Raw genomic sequence first — 18521 nt, 5'->3', positions numbered from 1 at the left:
GGGTAGCAGCCCACAGCTGATAGTAACAGGTCCATCATTTGGCTCACTATTATCTGAAGACTAGAAATAGAGTGGTTTCAAAAATGGAAAGGCATAGAGATTATTTTTACATTTCATAAATTGTCACCATATGTTATGTGAAATCAGTATAGATGGTTTGTATAACAAAATAAACTCTTCTGTCCTTTAATTCAAAAAAAGTAAATTGTAATCTATCTTTAGGGAAGAATATAATAAAAACAACAACAACAACAACAAACATGTATAATTGTAAAAAGAGTTAAACAAAAAATTATTTTTTAACAAAATAACAAACTTATTTCATCAGCAGGGAATAGGGCTTTCCCTGGTCAGAAATAAAGGCAGCTTTAGTGATGGGGCAAGTCTTCTCTGAGATACTAACTTTAGATCATACCATTGTTGAGAGTTTGCTTTCCAGTGTTGGGGTAGGTAAAGTGGGCTTGCCTATTGTTCCCATGATTTCTAGACTTTTAATTTTTGTACCAGCATTGAACTCAGGGGAGATTAACCACTGAGCCCAAATCTAACCTATTTATTTATTCATTTATTTATACTGGGAATTGAACCTGAGTTCTTAACCACTGAGCCACATCTCAGCCCTTATTAGGTTATATTTTGAGACAGAGACTCACTAAGTTATTAAGGGTTTAGCTAAATTCCTGAGGCTGGCTTTGAACTCACCATCCTCCTGCTTCAGCCTCCTGAATCACTGGCATTACAGGCATGTGCAACTATGTCTAGCTCTTTTCTTTTTTATTTTGAGACAAGGTCTTGTAAAGTTGTTTAGGAATTTCCTAAGTTCCTGAGGCTGGTCTTGAACTTGCCATCCATCTTCCTCAGCATCCCAAGTGCCTGGAATTACAGATGTAGGCCACCTAGCCTAACTGGTTTTTGTTTGTTTGTTTATTTGTTTTTGTTGTTGTTTTGGTTTGGTTTTTAAATATATTTTTTAGTTGTTGATAGATCTTTTATTTTATTTATTTATATGTGGTGCTGAGAATCGAACCCAGTGCCTCACGCATGCCAGGCAAGTGTGCTACCACTGAGCCAAAGCCCCAGCCCCTTGTTTTTTTTTTTTTTTTTTTGTAGTTGGACACAATATCTTCATTTTTATTGTAGTGCTGAAGATTAAACCCAATGCCTCACACATGCTATGCAAGGGGTCTACCACTGAGCCACAACATCAGCACCTAGCCCAGATGATATTGTTCAACGTTTTGCTCTAAGAACTAGGCCAGAAAGAAGTCAGGCATTCTGAGGAGTAAAATTATGGTTGTTCTACCTCTAGACACTAGAAGTGATAATGGTGGGTCCACCTCCCTTTATAAACATAATTTCCTCCTCCAAAAAAGTGGAATTTCTGTTTTAAAAACATTCTCACTCACATACATAAAGTATCCACACTGAAATGCTTAATATGTGTTGCCTTATTGGGTTTCTCTTCCACTCTCTTCCTCAGCTCTCTGTGTTCTGTGGCTCTGGGGATCAGAACCAGAGCCTATAGCCCACCAGGAAAATGCTCAACCACTGAGCTGGACCCTCAGCTCTCATAATTTTTTTTCAAATGATGTTATCTTATATATTTCTACCAACAGTGTTTGAGAGTCACTAAGATATAACTGTCTATCTATCTACCTACCTGCATTGGAGAGAAGGCAGATGTTTAATATGTGACAGGATACTAATGAATATTGTAACTCACTTTTTGAATTTCTATGATGTTAATGACCTCATGCATCCCTGTGCTCTTCCTCAGACCACAGGTGGACCCCTAGTATTTCCTCTCTTGACTTCAAAAACACAAAATTTTTATTCCAAAGTTGGAGGGAAAAGGCTTTAATAATGTTGTAAATTTTAATAAAAAAAAAAAACACATTCTGAGTAGATCAAAAAGAACACAGAATAGGATAAATTATCCACAGAATAAGATAAATTAAATAAAGAGATTATCTCACTGAAAAGTGTTCAGTCATTCATGAGACGAAGAGAAAGGAAGGAGTGGTGGGCACTGCAGAGACCTCAGGCCGGGAAAGAGAATGAAATGTAGGGGCATCAGAATTTTACAAAGAAAGTGGCAAAAAAGTGCCCATATCCACTTTTCATTAGGAAAAAACAGAACAAGGAAGAAGTTGTGAGGTGAGACCCCCCTAAGCTCTCCACTCTCACTCTCTCCCCTTCTAGTTCCTGTGTTTTCCCATATTTCAAGAGACCTGTAGTTTTGACATGCATGAGGCTTCTCTGCTGCTCAGCATGATAAGCAGAAAAGATATACTGCACCCCCTGTTCACTAGACCAAAGAAGAACACAGCCTCATCCGGGGTCCTAGCAAGTTCTTCCTAAGAATTATTTTCTAGAGAGTAAATGGAACCCATCTTTTGCCACTGAATTCCCACCATGTATAAGCAATGAGTTTATACATGCATTCCTATAATAATGTCTTAGCACTGTGTTAATGTTCCACCCTAGAGACATGGAAAAATCTTACACAAAATAGACTTTTGTTGAGATGAGAACCCTGGCTTTTCCTGTTAGCCAAATCCAATGCTGTATATTAGACACAGGATATGAAAGTGATATTAAGCCAATTCTCCAAAGAAAGGCTGAAACAGGTATTAGGATTTTTAAGCTACAGTCAAGACCTCAGGACTGCCAAGCTGGATTTGGCTCTAGACCTGGAGCAGAGTCAGAAAAGATCTCAGAGTTAAGACATAAGAATCACAAAGGCTGGTTCTGGAGAGGCAGAGGAAGAGAGAACAGTGATAATCAGTGTTCAGCTCCATTGGTGATCAGTAGACATCAGCTGAGGAGTCATCTCCATCGTCACCAGGACAACTGCTCTGCTCTTCAACAAACTCTGCACAGTGCTGAAGCTCCGGGTATTTTGCCAGTTGCAGAAAATGTGGAGGTGAAGGACATCCCTGCCCTTTTTCAGGCCAGGGAGGCAGGTATAAAGACAAACTTCAACATCAGAAATGACACCTGACATGATGTGCCCACTCCAGAAGAGTAGCAAATATGGCCACCTGAAATCCATTCTCTTTTCCTCATTTTTAAATTTTTTCTGAATAGACAGTGTAGTAGACTAAATATCCTAGGGGCTGAAACAGACACAAATATAAATATTAGTTTTGTGTAAAATGGAGACATTTCATATCAATAAGCAAAACCAATATTGGGATTTGTGATTTTCATATGCAGATGAAATTGTGAACACATCTATCTCATCCCAATAGAAATATAAGCCATAAATCAGATATCATAAAGTAGATGTCAATGAAAGAATTGAGGCATTTAACCTTTTTGAACTGCCTACATCTGTTGATCAAATATGAGAGATAAATTAAAACTGCATCAGTTTTGGAGAAGTCATAGAAAGTAACAAAAGACAAACATACAAGATGCATAATAAAGGATACAGATATTTTTATAGTTTTAAAGTTTGCAAATAAGACAAAGAATTTCAACATTGTAGGGTTTAAGTTATTAAAGGTTGGCAAATATTTAAAACAACCATTTTAAGTCAAATAAAAAGAAATAAAAACAATACCAGTGTCACCAGGAATATTACTCTGTGTCATCAGTTAAATCTCCTGCAACTCAACATTCCCATAAGGGCATCATCATGGTGACCCTGGGTAGGCACAAAGAAATGGAGTGGGCAGTTCAGCAAGCAGGAAGAGAGACAGAGGGAAGCCCCAGGCACAGAGCAATTTTTCTGGCCTTCCAAGCTCTGAGTTTTAGCCCAAAGCCAATCCAGTCTCCCTCCTTTCTCCATCAGGTCCTTCTACTTCCTTCTTTCTCTTTCCCCTCTCCTAGCACCTCTTTGACACTCATATCCTTTGAAATTCCAAGACACACTTCTGATAATCACCAGTCTAGTCAGATGTGTATCCAGATTTTGAGGGAGGAAAAGCTCTTGTAATTGGGGGAGGGCTAGCAAAATCTATTTAAGGAAGACTGAAAAACCTCAATTATGAAGTTACATGGCTAGGGACCTTCTCAGAAGCTCTGAGGGTTCATTAGCTTTATGAGATTGATTAATTTTATAGTGAACCTTCTCCTACTGTATTCTCTAATTATTAAACTTGCAGAATGTTAATTTTCCATTTATGGTCAGAGCCCTAGTGTTTTTAAAGACTAGGGATGAGTTCGTGGTGGCCTTGGGGAGGGCTTGGACAACACCCCTGAGTCGGGGTTGCAGAAAATGCCAAGCTGATTTGAGAAACAGGCTTGCACTTGGGGGAATAAAAGAAATGATGAAGACAAAGAAGGCAACTATCTTAAGACCCCTCAGAACTTTGTTTCAGTTGGAAACTGCCATCAGGCTAAGCGGCATGGACCCCACTTGGCAAAGTGTCATTCCCAGGGAATTTCACCCACCTCACACTGCCTCTGGCATTGTGGTGTTCCACACTGGCTGCCCCCTAGGTGGTGACAGAAGGTCGGAAACCCCTGGATTGCTTTTTGGAAAAAACGCTAAGCATGCCTAAAAGAGTCCTTTCTCTTTTTTTCTTTTAGCTACTGCAGGTTGCTGCTGAAGCCTCCTTGGGCCCCTGTGGGGAGAAAACCCCATTGCACCAGGCATCAGAGGGGTTGACAGGTAAACTGGGGCAAGAGAAACTGGAGAACATAGCTTAAAGAACTGTGCTGAGGAAGGAGGCGGTGCAGGGGCAAAGCCCGCACTGCTGCCCAGGCTTATACCTGAAGACCCAGGGCTCCGAGGCTGTTAGCACAGGCGCCCACCCTGAACATAGTTCCTTCGGCTCCTGGAGGCACTGTATCCGAAAGGCGGGTTTCATCTTCTCTGGGATGGTACACCTGTGGCTGTGGTCTGGCTCCCCACTCACCTGAGGCCTTCTGCTCCTTTACTAGGGCTACTCACCTGCTTACCCAACACCTGCACTACCATCCACATGTCCAGGAGCACCCTCTCCCTCCTGGTAAGGGCACACAGAAGTGAAGTACTCCACCAGGTTCCCAGATGCCAATAGCAGTCTCTCAGCTGAACCCGCCTAGAACTCATGGAATCTGTGGAAATCATTGGATTCAGTATTCTGAAGCTGGGGAGAGAAAATATCACCTAAAAAACAAGGTGACAGCATTGTCACCACTTAGGGTAAGAAGTAGATGTCAGGGATGCCATCTATCTTTTCTCCCACTTATGCGGCATATGGCAGAGTGGGAGCTCACTGGAGGTAATCACTGGTAAATGAGCCAGTGTTAAACCTATATAACAACACAACAATGCAGCAAGTGTTGGACTCAGGCTGTGTGCAAGCATAAAAAAATAGAATCATAACTGAATGTGAGATCATCCTTGCATGTGCTATCATTTAATCCTCATTGGGAATAAGTCTGTTATCCTAGTGTATCAAGTCAAAAAATGTGCTCACAGAAGTTAATTAAAATTTACCAAAAATACTACAATATACACCCCAAGGAATATCTTAATCTTTCAACTTGGTTTCTGGGGCTTCTTTTGTGTGTGTGGAGCAGGGAGGGATTTCTCCCCACATGATTCTGTTGCTGGGAAAGGCTGAGAACACCACTCCAGAAAAATATAGTGAGTTCTGAGTCTCTTTATTTCCACCGCATTTCCCAACTTTTTACTTTTATACCATTGTTTCCTATGTTCTTTTTCCCAGAAGTTTCCACAACTCTCCTATAAGGTTAGCTTCTCTTCCTATGTTCTCAAACCATCCAGGCTGGATGCCTGGAGCCTAGACAACACAAGTCCCTGACTGCCTCCCCCACTCCAGCCCCACCCATCCTCAGAAGGACTTAATTAACCCCCCTCCACACACACACACACCTACACACACACACATACACACACACACCTGTCAGGATGACCAAGGACTGAGAGAACAGGGCAGATCCCAGCTCCCAACTTGCTCTTGCATCTCAGCTCACTCCCCAGTCTTTTCCTTGGTAAAGAATACAAAGCTGCTGCAGCTGAGTTGCCATCACTAGAACTACAGACCTAATGACTTCATTAAACTCCAGGGCCTCACCTCATTCTCAGGTTCCTTCTTTCTTTTCTTGAATTTGTGTTAAAAATGAGATACTGAATGGGGAGCCAGGTAGTGCAATATATAATAAGAATCCTTGGAATATCATTCACTGCTTCTAATGGCACCATCAGAAACAAAGACTCTGAAAGAGCATTATAATCCCTTCCAGGAAATAAATGATATTTCATGGGTTGATGTTGGGTGAGGGAGTAGCAGCCTGAAAGCAGAACTCTGTGTGGTGTTATTCCATGTTTTTCTAATAGTTAGTACAGTGCAGTTATATAACTTTCTAGTGTGTGTGAACAAATGGAATAGACGATCCTGATAATAGAACTGAAAGGCTAATTTTTGATCCTCAGCTATTTGAAAAGCACATGGTAGACTGGCCATGCTGAACATTTTGGTTTTACTTGTTTGTGTCATAAGATTTCAGATACAAAAAGATAAGACTTGGAGATATTCCTTAGAATGAAGGGAAAATATACAGATATGAATTATGTAAAAGAAATTGATATAGATGGGTACAGTGGCACACCAGCTTGTTATTCCAGCTATTGGAAAGAATGAGGCAGAATCATGGCAAGTTCCAGACCAGCCTGGGAAACTTAGGCCTTGCCTCAAAAAAAAATTAAAAGGGGCAGCGGCTAGATGTGTGGCTTAGAGCACCACTGAGTCCAATCCCAGTACTATAAATACGAATAAATGATAAGTGGTCCAGGGCTGGGGTTGTGGCTCTGCAATACAGCACTTGCCTAGCATGTGCGAGGTCCTGAGTTTGATCCTCAGCACCACTTAAAAATAAATAAATAAAATACAAGTATTTGTCAAACTACAACTAAAAAATAAATATTAAAAAAAGGACAAGTGGTCCCATAATAATTCCCAGTAGCAAAATATACCTACTCTCAAGTGAAAAAGGAGTAACAAGGCAGACGGGTATAGAAGAAAGAAGGTCCCCTGTGGAAACTCCAGTGGGCTGCAGAGCCTCAAAGTTGGAAAAAAGCCAGTCTTGAGTTCACAGGCAGCAAATTTTCATTCTCAGCCTCAGGATAACCTAGGTTTGATTTGGGATAATGAATTAAGCCTTTGTAGGAGAAGAGTACATGCCCTGAAGAAGTGCTATGAACATGGGATATCACATATGTAAAAGAAGCAGAGAGACTGGCATTTCATAATAAGTAAGCCTTTGTGAAATATTTTAACCTTAATCTAATTAATAACTGATAACAATTGGATTTATTATAATTGCATCCAGCCCAGCCAAGGAAGGTGTGAATCTGCAGGGCTCCTTTGTGGGGCCAGTGGTACAGGGCAGTGGATCTGAAATAGAAATGGGTTTCAGAGACCAAGAAAGCAGGAGCAGATTGTGGGAATGCCCCTGGGGTACACATGTGGCCTCCAACAGGCTCTTCTTCCCTTCTGTACTTTTGCATGCACTGATCTACTGGGACCTCATCTGCAGTAGCTTGGGGCTGCCAAGACCTGATAGGTGCTTATTTAGAAGTCTCCAATCCTATCCATAAAGGAAGTAATTTCTGTGACTTTAAGGATCCTACTCAGCAACACTCAGATAGGTAGATTGGGTCCTGGCCTGCTCAAGGCTTTCCTAAGCTGGGGAATTTCACCGCACACTGTGATCTCTTTCCAGGTGGAGCCCTAGGACTGCAGAATTCCGTACAAGCTCCCACAGGAGAAAAAAAAAAATAGTTTTATTTATCTTTGTGTTTGTGTAGTGCTTTTAAAATTCATCTCTTGACACATATTTACAACAAACATTGAGGGGTTTATGTTATATCTTTGTTCATACAGAGTATACTGATCACTTCCATCAACTCGTCTTCCATCTTCTCCTCACTTCCTAGACTCTAATAATTCCTACTGTACATTCAAGTAAACTTTGTGTTTATAAAGTTCCACATTTGAGAGAGAACATGCCATACTTGTAGCTCTTTTCATAAAAACTTGCTGAGGTAAGCGCTCTGAATATGCTTAAGTGAATAATAATGCAGAGTTGATGACATTGAAGGTAAAAGGATCATTAAACAGAGAGGACTGTGTTCCTATAAGATGTAAATATATGTATGCTTCTGATAATTTTTAATAACCAATTTCTGATAACCAGGAAGCAGTGGGCCATACCTGTAATCACACGTATTCGAGAGCCTGAGGTGGGAATTTCAAGTTATAGAAAGCCTGGGAAATTTAGGAAGACCCTGTCTCAAAAAGAAAATACCAATAAAGTGGCTCTGGTAGAAGAACGTGAAAATTCCTTTTATATTAGGGAGATGTTTTAAAGGGCCACAGTTATACATTTGTCCTTCTTTCGGGTTATGCTTCTAGGGTAACAGTATGATCACATAAGAATGATTATACCTTTAAAAGGTTATTTGTTGTATTATGTCTCAGGAACTGTTACTTTATTTATATTTCCTTTTTACTTCTGCAGCATTGGGAATTGAAGCCAGGTCACTAGAACAAAGCTACATCCCCAGACTTTTTTATCATTTTGAGAGAGGGTCTCCTTCACTTACTCAGCCTGACCACTAAGTTTCACTCCTTCTGCCTCAGCCTCCCCATTGCTGGCATTACAGCTGTGTGCCACAACTGTGCCTGACTGACCTATGCTGTCTTAAAATCCTAAAACTAATTTTTAAAAATAACAATTTTGTTCTCACTTCACAGGTTGAACAATGACCACCAGCTGTAGCTTAGAAAATTTAAATGACACTTCAATCTATTAAAGGTTGAGACAAGAATTTAAATCTGAAACATATTTGTTTATTTGATATTTAAACTCTATAGCTACTCATCCCTCTTTCCTGCTCTCCTCACCTCTCTCTTCCCCTTAGTCCTTATAATTTAGGAATTCATCAGTAGAGAAACAAAACAGGTAGCTGAGAATTCCAGTCGAGACTGGAGAATTGATCTCCATCTTTTCTCCTAACAGTGTTCTCTACAGAGGACTCAGTTGCAGCATTACCTATGGTTTGATTTGGGATAATGAATTAAGCCCTTGTAGAAGCAGAGGTACATGCCCTGAAGAAGCACTGTGAACATGGGATATCACATATACAAAGGAAACAGAGAGTCTGGAGTGCATGATAAGTAAACCTTTGTGAAATACTTTGACCTTAATCTAATTAACAAGTGAGAACAATAGGATTTATTATATTTGCATCCAAGATGATTGCTTTTCTTTTTTTAAATGTGTTCTTCCTAGTTATACAGCAGAGTAGAGTGAAGATGCTTGCTTTTTAGCTGAAGTTCATCAGACCCAAACTTGTGAAGCAGTTTGCCTCCAAGAGTACAATCATCACCCAACATAATAAACTCTACTTTGAGATTGTGCAAGAGTGCCATCAGTAAACACCAAATGCTGAGCTCAATCATTTGCCTCCCCTCTCAGCCCTGCCACTGCTTCTTCTGACCTAGAGGCCAAAGTCATGGACTATTCACTACTCCGTGAAGCCAACTCTGGAATCTGCAGAGATGACATTAATATCCCATTTGCCTTTGTCACTGATCTTAGAAAATTCTGGGCAATAGTCCCCCTTATGTTCTCAGTTGGAAGAACCCTGGTGGGAAAACCTACATTTCCACTGGGAACTGCTCTCTAGGCCATGGGAGCTGCTATATTGTGCTTGCCCTCCACACAGACACTTGCCTAGAGCCCAGCCTGGATAGAACCATCCCTAGTTTCTCTGCCTGCCTTCCTGGAACCTTATGCCCATGACACAGAAGAACTCAAATTCATCCTTAGGAGAGTGCTATGCTGCAAAGCAACCAGTCACCTGCCCCAGCAGCTTTTCTTGGTCAAATCCATGTAGTCCTGGAGACAGGCTCCCCAGAAACATGCTAATCTTTAACCTTGGCCCATTACCACTGTGTCCCAGTGAAGTGGCACCACATTTCTCCACAAAAAAGTCTTAACTGGGCTTCTCCAAAAATATTGACCATGGCTGGTTTCATGAATGTCAGCAAAAGAGTTCAATGTAAATAAACTTTCTATTTTCATGTTGCCCTGTTTTACTTGGGCACTGGTCGGGAAGATACCAGCACACCAGGTGCTGGATACCCCCTTACTAGTTTTTTACAAACATATCCAGTATAGTACTTTGAAGAAATGTGCAAACAATATCTCTGACCTTGAGCTGGGCTTCACAGAGATGTCTACATTTTTAAGATAAGTTACCAACTGGGTTCCATGGTAACAGCAGGCAGGAGGAGAAAAGAGAGGGGAGAAGAAGCTCTCCCCTTTTCAGGTGTTCTCCTTGAAGGGTTAACTTGCCCAAAACAGTGAAAGAAAAAGCTGCTTTTATGTGAACTTCTGCAGACTGTGAACTTCTGAGCCCCTCCCCTTACATGCTGGGTATAAAACTCTGAAACTACCAGAACTCAGGTTCAGGGGATTGATTGATTACAGCAAAAGCTGTGCCCTCTGAGCCTGGCTGCAGCCAAATAAAACTGTTTCCTGCTACTTTTAGTGCCATGCCTTGTCTGATTCTACAGCACTCCAAGGCTAACTCATTCACTCTCTCATCTTCTACACTCTCTTTCTCTCCTTGGAGACTAGGGTAGTCAGGCATGGGCCATCACAATGAGCAGTGGGGATTCTGATATTTTCAAAAATCTTTTTGAACATATCAACAAACAAACACTGACATCCAAAATGATTGGCTCTGCCTTTAGGATTAGGAGATCCTGCTTTATGAAGGAATATGCCCTTGAGGTCCTATCTCCCCTCAACTTTATACCCTGTGGTTCAGATCAAGAGGAGATCATAAGAGTAGAAACTATCAGACAAGGGGTCTCTGAAGACTTTTCTTCCTCTGAGAAGCTGCAACTATGGACAAACTTTTGCCCTGCTGTATGTATGGAGGAGGCCTGGGATTGTGGAGATGAAGCTCCAGGGCCCCAGGCATTGCCAGCCCTCAAGGAATCCAATTCTGGGCCCTGGCTTCTGCCTTTTGATCCCAGGCTGGGCTTTCATTCTTGGGATCACTAGGATGTCACCCGTCAAATACTTTTTAGACCTTGTGGGTTTCACATCTCGCCCTGACCCTTCCATGAACCCAGATGAGAAGAGGTACACAGCCATCTGCTTGTCCAGGAAGGATAATTGAGACCCCAAAATAGCCCCATGTACCCCCAGGATAGGAGGATGCCTTTGAAAAACCTGGCTGACAAGCATTCAGCCTGCCCCCATGGACTGAGGGATCCTGAGATTGCCCAGGCTCTTTCCAGAGTGCCAAGAGCCCCACCCTAGTCTGCAGGATGCTGCCTGAGGTTCCCACCCATGCTCAGAGACTTTAGAATAATGGGAGCTCTGGACTGCTCACTGCTCGACCTTGGCTTGAGAGCCATGAGGTCTCTGCCAACATGCTGCAATGGAAGAACCTCTACAAAGAAAGGGTATTTAAAAAAAAAAAAACATTTCTCAGGGTTGGGGTTGTGGCTCAGCAGTAGAGCTCCCACCTAGCATGTGTGGGGCCCTGAGGTCAATCCTCAGCACCATATATGAATAGATAAAATAAAGGTATTCTCTCTAACTACAACTAAAAAAATAAATTAATATTTTTAAAAGTTTTTCAGTTTAGTAATCATGTGAAATATTTATGCTGTCTTGGATTTTCATAAAATTTTCTGGCCCTTGTAAAATAAAATTATGGAAAAAAGTTTTTTCACTTCTGTGTTTGTTTTGGAGATTGAGAAAGGAAGGGCGGGTTTCCTGGATGCCAGTATGCCTTGTGCTGTGGGTGTCTTTGCTGGATATGGAACAGGTCCTAGGGGTCTCCTTTGCACAGTGGGTAGACAAGGTTCTCACTTGCCTGTTAATCATAAATGTATGTTAATTACAAGTATTCTTAAACTAATTTCACTTCTGTAATTGTTCTGGGGCCAAACAGCCATGCAGATTAATCTGAGTTGTCTGAACATTTGGACCCTTCCCTCCATTTCCTAGAGTGAATTCCAAAAGTCCTAATTTTACACCTTTGATAGACCACAGGGAGACATTTCACTTTTTCAGATTCAAAAGGATTTTTCCAGAAGACAAAACACAGTAAGCAAAGTATTTTTCCAGAGAAACTGATAACCTAGATATTGTTATGCTTGAATTTGGGACCCCCAAAAGATCACCAGAGACCAAGATCGATGTAAATAGCAAAGAAGTGTTTATTGCAAGCTAGCTTGGTCCTCCACGCACACACAGCAACTGGTGATGCTGAGAGGCCCCGAGCCCAGGGTTTGCAGCAGTTTTATACATTCTTTGGGGAAGGCAGGGACCCCACATACATCATAGCATCTCTTAGCAAATCATCACACACCCTGGGAAAATCAAACAACAACTCTAAAACATGATTAGCATATCAAGTGGCAGGAAAAAATATGGAAAGGATTATTGGTTAGTTCAAGGGGTTGACACACTTAAAAATGATTGGTTTAAACCGTGAGGGTGTCTCAGGGGGGGTAGGTGTGCCAAGCTGCAGGGCTTCTAGTTTAAATATTGATCACCGCACCCAGGTGGGGGGCATCTAGAATTTCAAATATTTCGATATCTTGGCCTATCTTAGGCAATCACCATCTGCGGCTTTTCTGAGAACTGTTTCCACAGAGCTTTTCTGTGCTATTTTCCTGACTTTAGGACTGCAGTAGGTCAGGGGTTAAGTTTCAGAGAAAAATGAGGTCCCAAGTAGAATGAGGTTGCTTAGGTCTTTCAATATGTGTTAGAGATGTTGATGCACCTTTAAGGAAGTAGTTGAATTTTCTGCCATCCTTTTCTACTTTTATTTTTTTAAGAGTTAACAGTGAAAATGCAATCAGGAAGAACCAGAGATAAAGGACAATCCCTAATTTAATACTTTATTTTGTGCTCACCTTTTTCGGCATCAATTGCAAAGTACATTATTGGCAGAAATATGAAATATTGGTACAATTGAAATATTCCTTGAATTCACACTCTGACAGTTCTCTATACACCCACTGGCAGGTAGAACTAGGAGAAGAGTTCTACAATTCTTTTTCCCCCTTCCTCTTCATTTTTTTGAATGAGACTGAGATTAATTGGCAATGTTTCTCTAATCACTTACCTAAATATTTCATAGAATTCACTGATGAAGTCATTATGTCCAGAACTTTCACTTATGGGGATATTTTTTTTCCTGCAGTGGTGGACACTGAACACAGGGAGAGCCTCCTGCAAGTACACCATACCACTGAGCTACATCCTCAGCCTCACTTTGTGTTTGATTCCTGATTTTACTTCAGTCATAGTTGTAGATTTGTTCTGGTGTTCTTGTTGATCCAGTCTTGGTAGTCTTTGTTAATGTTAGCATTCATTCAACTTGATAGGATTAAGACATGCCAATGATTAAGAGACTTTTGGGTGTGTCTAGGAATGATTGGCATGTGGATCACAACTGAAGTGGAGACCCTCCCTAAAGTGGGTCATTATGGTGGGCTGGATAGAAAAAAAAAAAAAGATGGAAAAACTAGAAGCAACCGCAGATGCAAGTGCAATTCTTCTAGAACTTTCTTTCTTCTCCTCCTCCTCCTTCTTCTTCTTCTTCTTCTTCTTCTTCTTCTTCTTCTTCTTCTTCTTCTTCTTCTTCTTCTTCTTCTTCTCCTCCTCCTCCTCCTCCTCCTCCTCCTCCTTCTTCTTCCTCTTCTACCTCGTTATTGGTACCTGTCAGCTCAAGTACAATGTGTTCCCACAGCACAGGCTGGCAAGGCTGCCTAGGCAAGGGGGCAGGCCCAGAGCCTAGCTTTCTTGGCACAGACACACAGATAAATGAATAAATTATAGTTCTGACACTGAGGGACAATATAAAAGTTAATGTAAAATTCAAAATTCATAATTCAACATCAGCAAACAAAGGGCATAAAAGCCCTAAGGGGCCACCCCTTAGCAAATGGCCTCAGGGTACACAGTGGGCTGGGGTAGAGTGCAGTGCCCCAAAGCCCTGCAGGGTCATGTTCATACAAAGGCAAATCCCTTGCCCTTTCTGAGCATCTAGTCTCCCCTTCCTACATTATGGACTGGGAATGGAGGCCACTGCCTTTTGAAGGGGAGAAAGCTGATCAGAGGGCAGGAAGCAAAGGGGCTGGGTGGGGCAGGCATAAGGGGGTTTTGGTCACAACTGGCCAGCCCAGCACCTGCTTACACAGCCATCCCTGAACCAGGTAACTAATAGGAGATCGCAGGGCTTGCATCCACACCTGGTATAAACCAAAGCCCAGGCAGGACAGGATGCAGGACAAAAGGGACCCTGCCCCCAGCACTACTTAGCAACCAAAGAGGCACAGCTAAAGCTGCTTCAGTCTCCAAATAAATTATGGAAATAGATTACAGTCTTCACAGTCCAGAGGATCTAGCCACCCCATAGGTCTAGGGCTCAGAGCAGCATAAGAAGCCTGAAGAGGTTGATTAGCCCCATTTCACTGTCCTTGGGCTAAGGAATATTATACAGAGACTGAAAAGAGGTCTGCAAAGCTCCAGGAGAGCCATGTCTTCTCTTCCTGGCACATGCTGTGGAGGTGGAAGAGCACTGTGTGGGTGTGGGGGGCCAGGCCGCTGAAAGGGGGAAGCCCCTCCCCCTCTCTTCAGCATACAAAATTTATTTATTTATTTATTTAATAAATAAATTCAGAGTGTTTCGTGGAAACCAGGAGGGCCCATACCTGTGGCTGAGCCAGCCAATAGGAAACATTGCATACAGACCTTGGGGAACCCCCAAATCATAAAAAAAACAGCAGCAGCACCTGCACAAGCTCTACCAGAGAGGCCAGGGCAGTGTCCTCAAACTGGCTGTCGATGAAGGGGGCAAAGACAATGGCAACTGGTTCAGACAAGCCGATGAGGGACTCCAAGAAGCAAGTGCTGCCATCCCCCGGAGGAGAGAGGCCAGGCAAGGGGACGTGGGACGCCTTAAAGTTGTCCAGGCTGCCAGGCGCCTTCTGAAAGATATAGTGAGGCCCCAAAGTATAATCTGGCAGAGACTGGAGTAGCTTGAAGGAGTCACAGAAAGATAGGCTGAGGTCCACGGAGTTGCTCTGGTGGATGTCCACACTGGGTGGCACTAAGGTGCCAGGGAGGCTACTTTCTCTCAACCCTTCAAAGCCACTATTTAGGAAGCAGCTAGCATCCAGGTTGGTATTTTCATCCAGGATGCCCAGCACAAAGCTAGAGCCAGAGCAGTTGTGGGTCCAGCTGGCCAGGCCACCAGGGTCACCAGTAAAGATGTCAGTTGGGTAAAAGCAGCTGAGGTTGTCCAGGTTCCCCATACCCCCTTCCTCTTCCTCCTCCTCTCTAGCCCGCAACCCATACGCTGGCTTTATGAAAGAAGGTTCAAATGGTGAGAAACCACTTAAAGAGACAAGACTCTAATTACCTTTAAAACCAGCTCCAGGATGGCTCCTCCCAGCTCCAGCCTCAAGCCACCTAACGTGGTAACAAGGTTTACTGAAGAGGCGAGAGAGAGAGAGAGAGAGAGAGAGAGAGAGAGAGAGAGAGAGAGAGAGAGAGAGAGAACACGTCAGTGAGCGGACTTTTATTGTGGAACAAAAAATTCTGGGGAAAATTCCATCCAATGAAGATTAAAGGGGGCAGCATCACAAGGTCAGGGGTGACAATTGGGTCTTGGGGCAGTGGCCAGACATGCCTCTGCACGGAAAAGCCCTCGAACCTGGAGAAGGGTGGGGAAAGCTCTGACACAGCTTAAGCGCCTCTCACCCAGCCAGGGAGGTAACTCAAATCACGTGCCAGGATGGCCTCCCACACTCCCCCCCACACACACACACCAAGGTCAGAGTCACTGAAACTCAGGATCCGCTCCAGGCTGTCATCAACAATGCTTGACTGGAAGCCAGGACCAGGCAGGCCTGGGTGGGTGGGGTGGTCTGGGGCCTCACTAGCGTCTGATGAGGAAGATGTCATGGAAGAATTAGTCATGTCACTGCTGCAGCTATTGTCTCCCAGCTCACTGCTTGCTGAGGGGGTTGGCCAGCGGGAAAGAGGACACCGTGTCCTGCTCGCCTTGGTTGGGTGGGCTGCCCTGTGCAGGGGCCTCCAGCTCTCCAAGGCTCTCGGCCCCCTGCTCCAGCTGCAGGCGCTCGAGCGTGTGGATGAAATGGGTCTGCACACGCGCCTCATTAAATTCCACACGGCCATTGGGGTTCTCACAGCCCTCCTTACAGCAGCCACAAGGGAACCCTGTGTGATCCATCTGGCACTTGATACCCGCCAAGCTGCAGCTGCAGGTCTCAGGGTCACAGACCCTATCGCAGCGACAGCCACAGTCCTCACGAGATTGGCGCAGCGCCTGCAGTTCCCGCTTCTCCTCGCGGTCGATCCTTCACACACCCGCAGCCCTCAGCAAAGCACGCCGTCGCCGCGCTGGGTGGTATGGTGGGAAGTTCACTTCTTCCAACAGGCCGCCTGCCACAGCCTCTGCCAAGTCTTCTTCCACAGAGGCATCACTGATGGCATCCAATGTAAGTGGCAGGTCTGCCTCTCCCTCAGGTACTCCAGAGGCTGAAAGCTTCCATCGCAGCATCTCCAGCTTCTCCTCTTTCAAACGCTGACGGAGTTTCTCGCGCCGGGCCCGGGCTTGTTCCTGTGTAAACTCACACAAGGAGAAGTGGCAGCAGGCGCTGTGGCGAGGGGCCATGCCCAGAGTACAGCCACCACGCCTGGGCACACTGGTGAAGCCCTGGCACCGTGGGAAGTAAAAGACAGTGATTCCTGTGAAGGCAACACGGCATGGGCATTCCCGAGGAGCCCGCTTCAAAATGGACCGAGGGGTAAAACTTTGGGAGCCACAGAAGTCCCATTTAGGTAGGGGCATCTGACCCCGGGGGCTCTCTTCACCTGAGACTGAAGAGCTTGGGGAGCAGGAAGGAGAGACGCAGTCAGAGGAGGTGGAGGAGCAGAACGAGGAGGAGTCCTCCTCCAGTTGGTCAAACTTCCTCTTCAGCAGCCCAGTCATGGTTGCAGAGGTGCTCTAGGGGTTGGCGACAGAATGCCTGAAAGCTGGTCGCTCACCAAGGACACCCTCTATCCAGCTCAGTACGATCCCCGCGCCGCGACTCTCTGAGCTCCGCTCCGCAGCCGTCGGTCAAGCTGCCTCTAGCTCTGCGTGTCTGGCCGCTGCGGCGGCAGCGGCGGGAGACTTAGAACGCCTTCTTGATTGCTGCTGTCTTCATTTGAAGATATCGGACTCTTGCTTCTTCACTCTTCCAAAGTGGGCTCTGAAAGTGATTGTTCAGGGAATTTCCGGAAGCTTCTGTTCAGACTAGGAGAGCACTGTTGATCTGTCTTGTTTGGGGGCTTCAGCCACTTATGTAGCTACTGGTTCCTCCAGCTCTACAGCCTGCAGAAGGCCAATTGGGGATTATCCAGCTTCTGATCAAGTAAGCCAATCTAATCAATCTCCTTTTTATAATCATACTTCCTGTTGATTCTGTTCCTCTCGAAAACCCTGACTACTACACCTTCCTGGTCACTGTTTCTGCTTCATCCCATAAATTTGGATATAGTGTGTTCCCATCGTTTTTAGTTATCTATGTATTTTTTTTCCCTTGTGCTTTTTTGCTTGATCAGAATTTTTTTTTCTTTTTACAAATTTGTGAATTTTCACTTCCTTTTTTATTACAGATTTCTAGCTTCATCCTATTGGGTATTTATAAGATACTGACAGTTATCTTTAAATTATTTTTTACAAAGTCTCCATAATGTGCCATAAATATCTTTCATGAGGAATTATGGCCTAATTTATTCCAACAAGCCCCAGCCCTCCTATAATCATACTGGGAATTTGTTTCTCAAGTTCTGAATTGAATGGAGTGGAGTTTGAGGTGAGAGATCAATGAAAATAAAGCACCAGATCTGAAACCAGAAACTTATTTCCCATTTTTAAATTACTTTTTGGAAGTATTCCTAGTCAAAAGTATTCTACCATGCAGACCAGAGTTCAGGAAGGAAAAGGGTTGCAAACACACCATGTTGTGATTCTCTAGGTATTTTGCTGACAACCCCGCGAAAGCCAGAAGAAAAATCTATTTTTCAGTGACTTGTATGAAGCAAGACTGCCTTCCAATTCCAGAGACTAACAGATGATTGGTTTTTCTTGTTGTTGCTAATCTCCTTAATTGAGTTTTTTTTTTTTTTTTATTGTTGGTTGTTCAAAACATTACATAGTTCTTGATATATCATCTTTCACACTTTGCTTCAAGTGGGTTATGAACTCCCATTTTTAGCCCATATACAGATTGCAGAATCACATCAATTACACATCCATTGATTTACATATTGCCATACTAGTGACTGTCATGTTCTGCTACCTTTCCTATCCTCTACTATCCCCCCTCCCCTCCCCTCCCCACACCTCTTCTCTCTCTACCCCCTCTACAGACCTTCATTTCTCCCCCTTGTATTATTTTTCTCTTTCCCCTCATTTCCTCTTGTATGTTCTTTTGTATAACCCTGAG

The 18521-nt window shown here is 43.5% G+C and overlaps 1 protein-coding gene across 1 annotated transcript in view; it reads right to left on the bottom strand.

Moving 5' to 3' along the window:
- LOC114090454 (cysteine/serine-rich nuclear protein 1-like) overlaps positions 1 to 17020 on the bottom strand; it is a 66498-nt gene extending 49478 nt beyond the window's left edge. Inside the window, 4 exon segments of the mRNA XM_071607304.1 lie at positions 13537 to 13701; positions 14796 to 15342; positions 15830 to 16029; positions 16031 to 17020. Coding sequence (XP_071463405.1) covers positions 13537 to 13701; positions 14796 to 15342; positions 15830 to 16029; positions 16031 to 17020 — 1902 coding nt within the window.
- Positions 17021 to 18521: the final 1501 nt, after the last annotated feature.

This window comes from Marmota flaviventris, chromosome 1 (genome assembly GCF_047511675.1).
Source record: "Marmota flaviventris isolate mMarFla1 chromosome 1, mMarFla1.hap1, whole genome shotgun sequence".
Lineage (NCBI taxonomy): Eukaryota > Metazoa > Chordata > Mammalia > Rodentia > Sciuridae > Marmota > Marmota flaviventris.
This window is presented reverse-complemented; position numbering and strand designations above follow the sequence as displayed.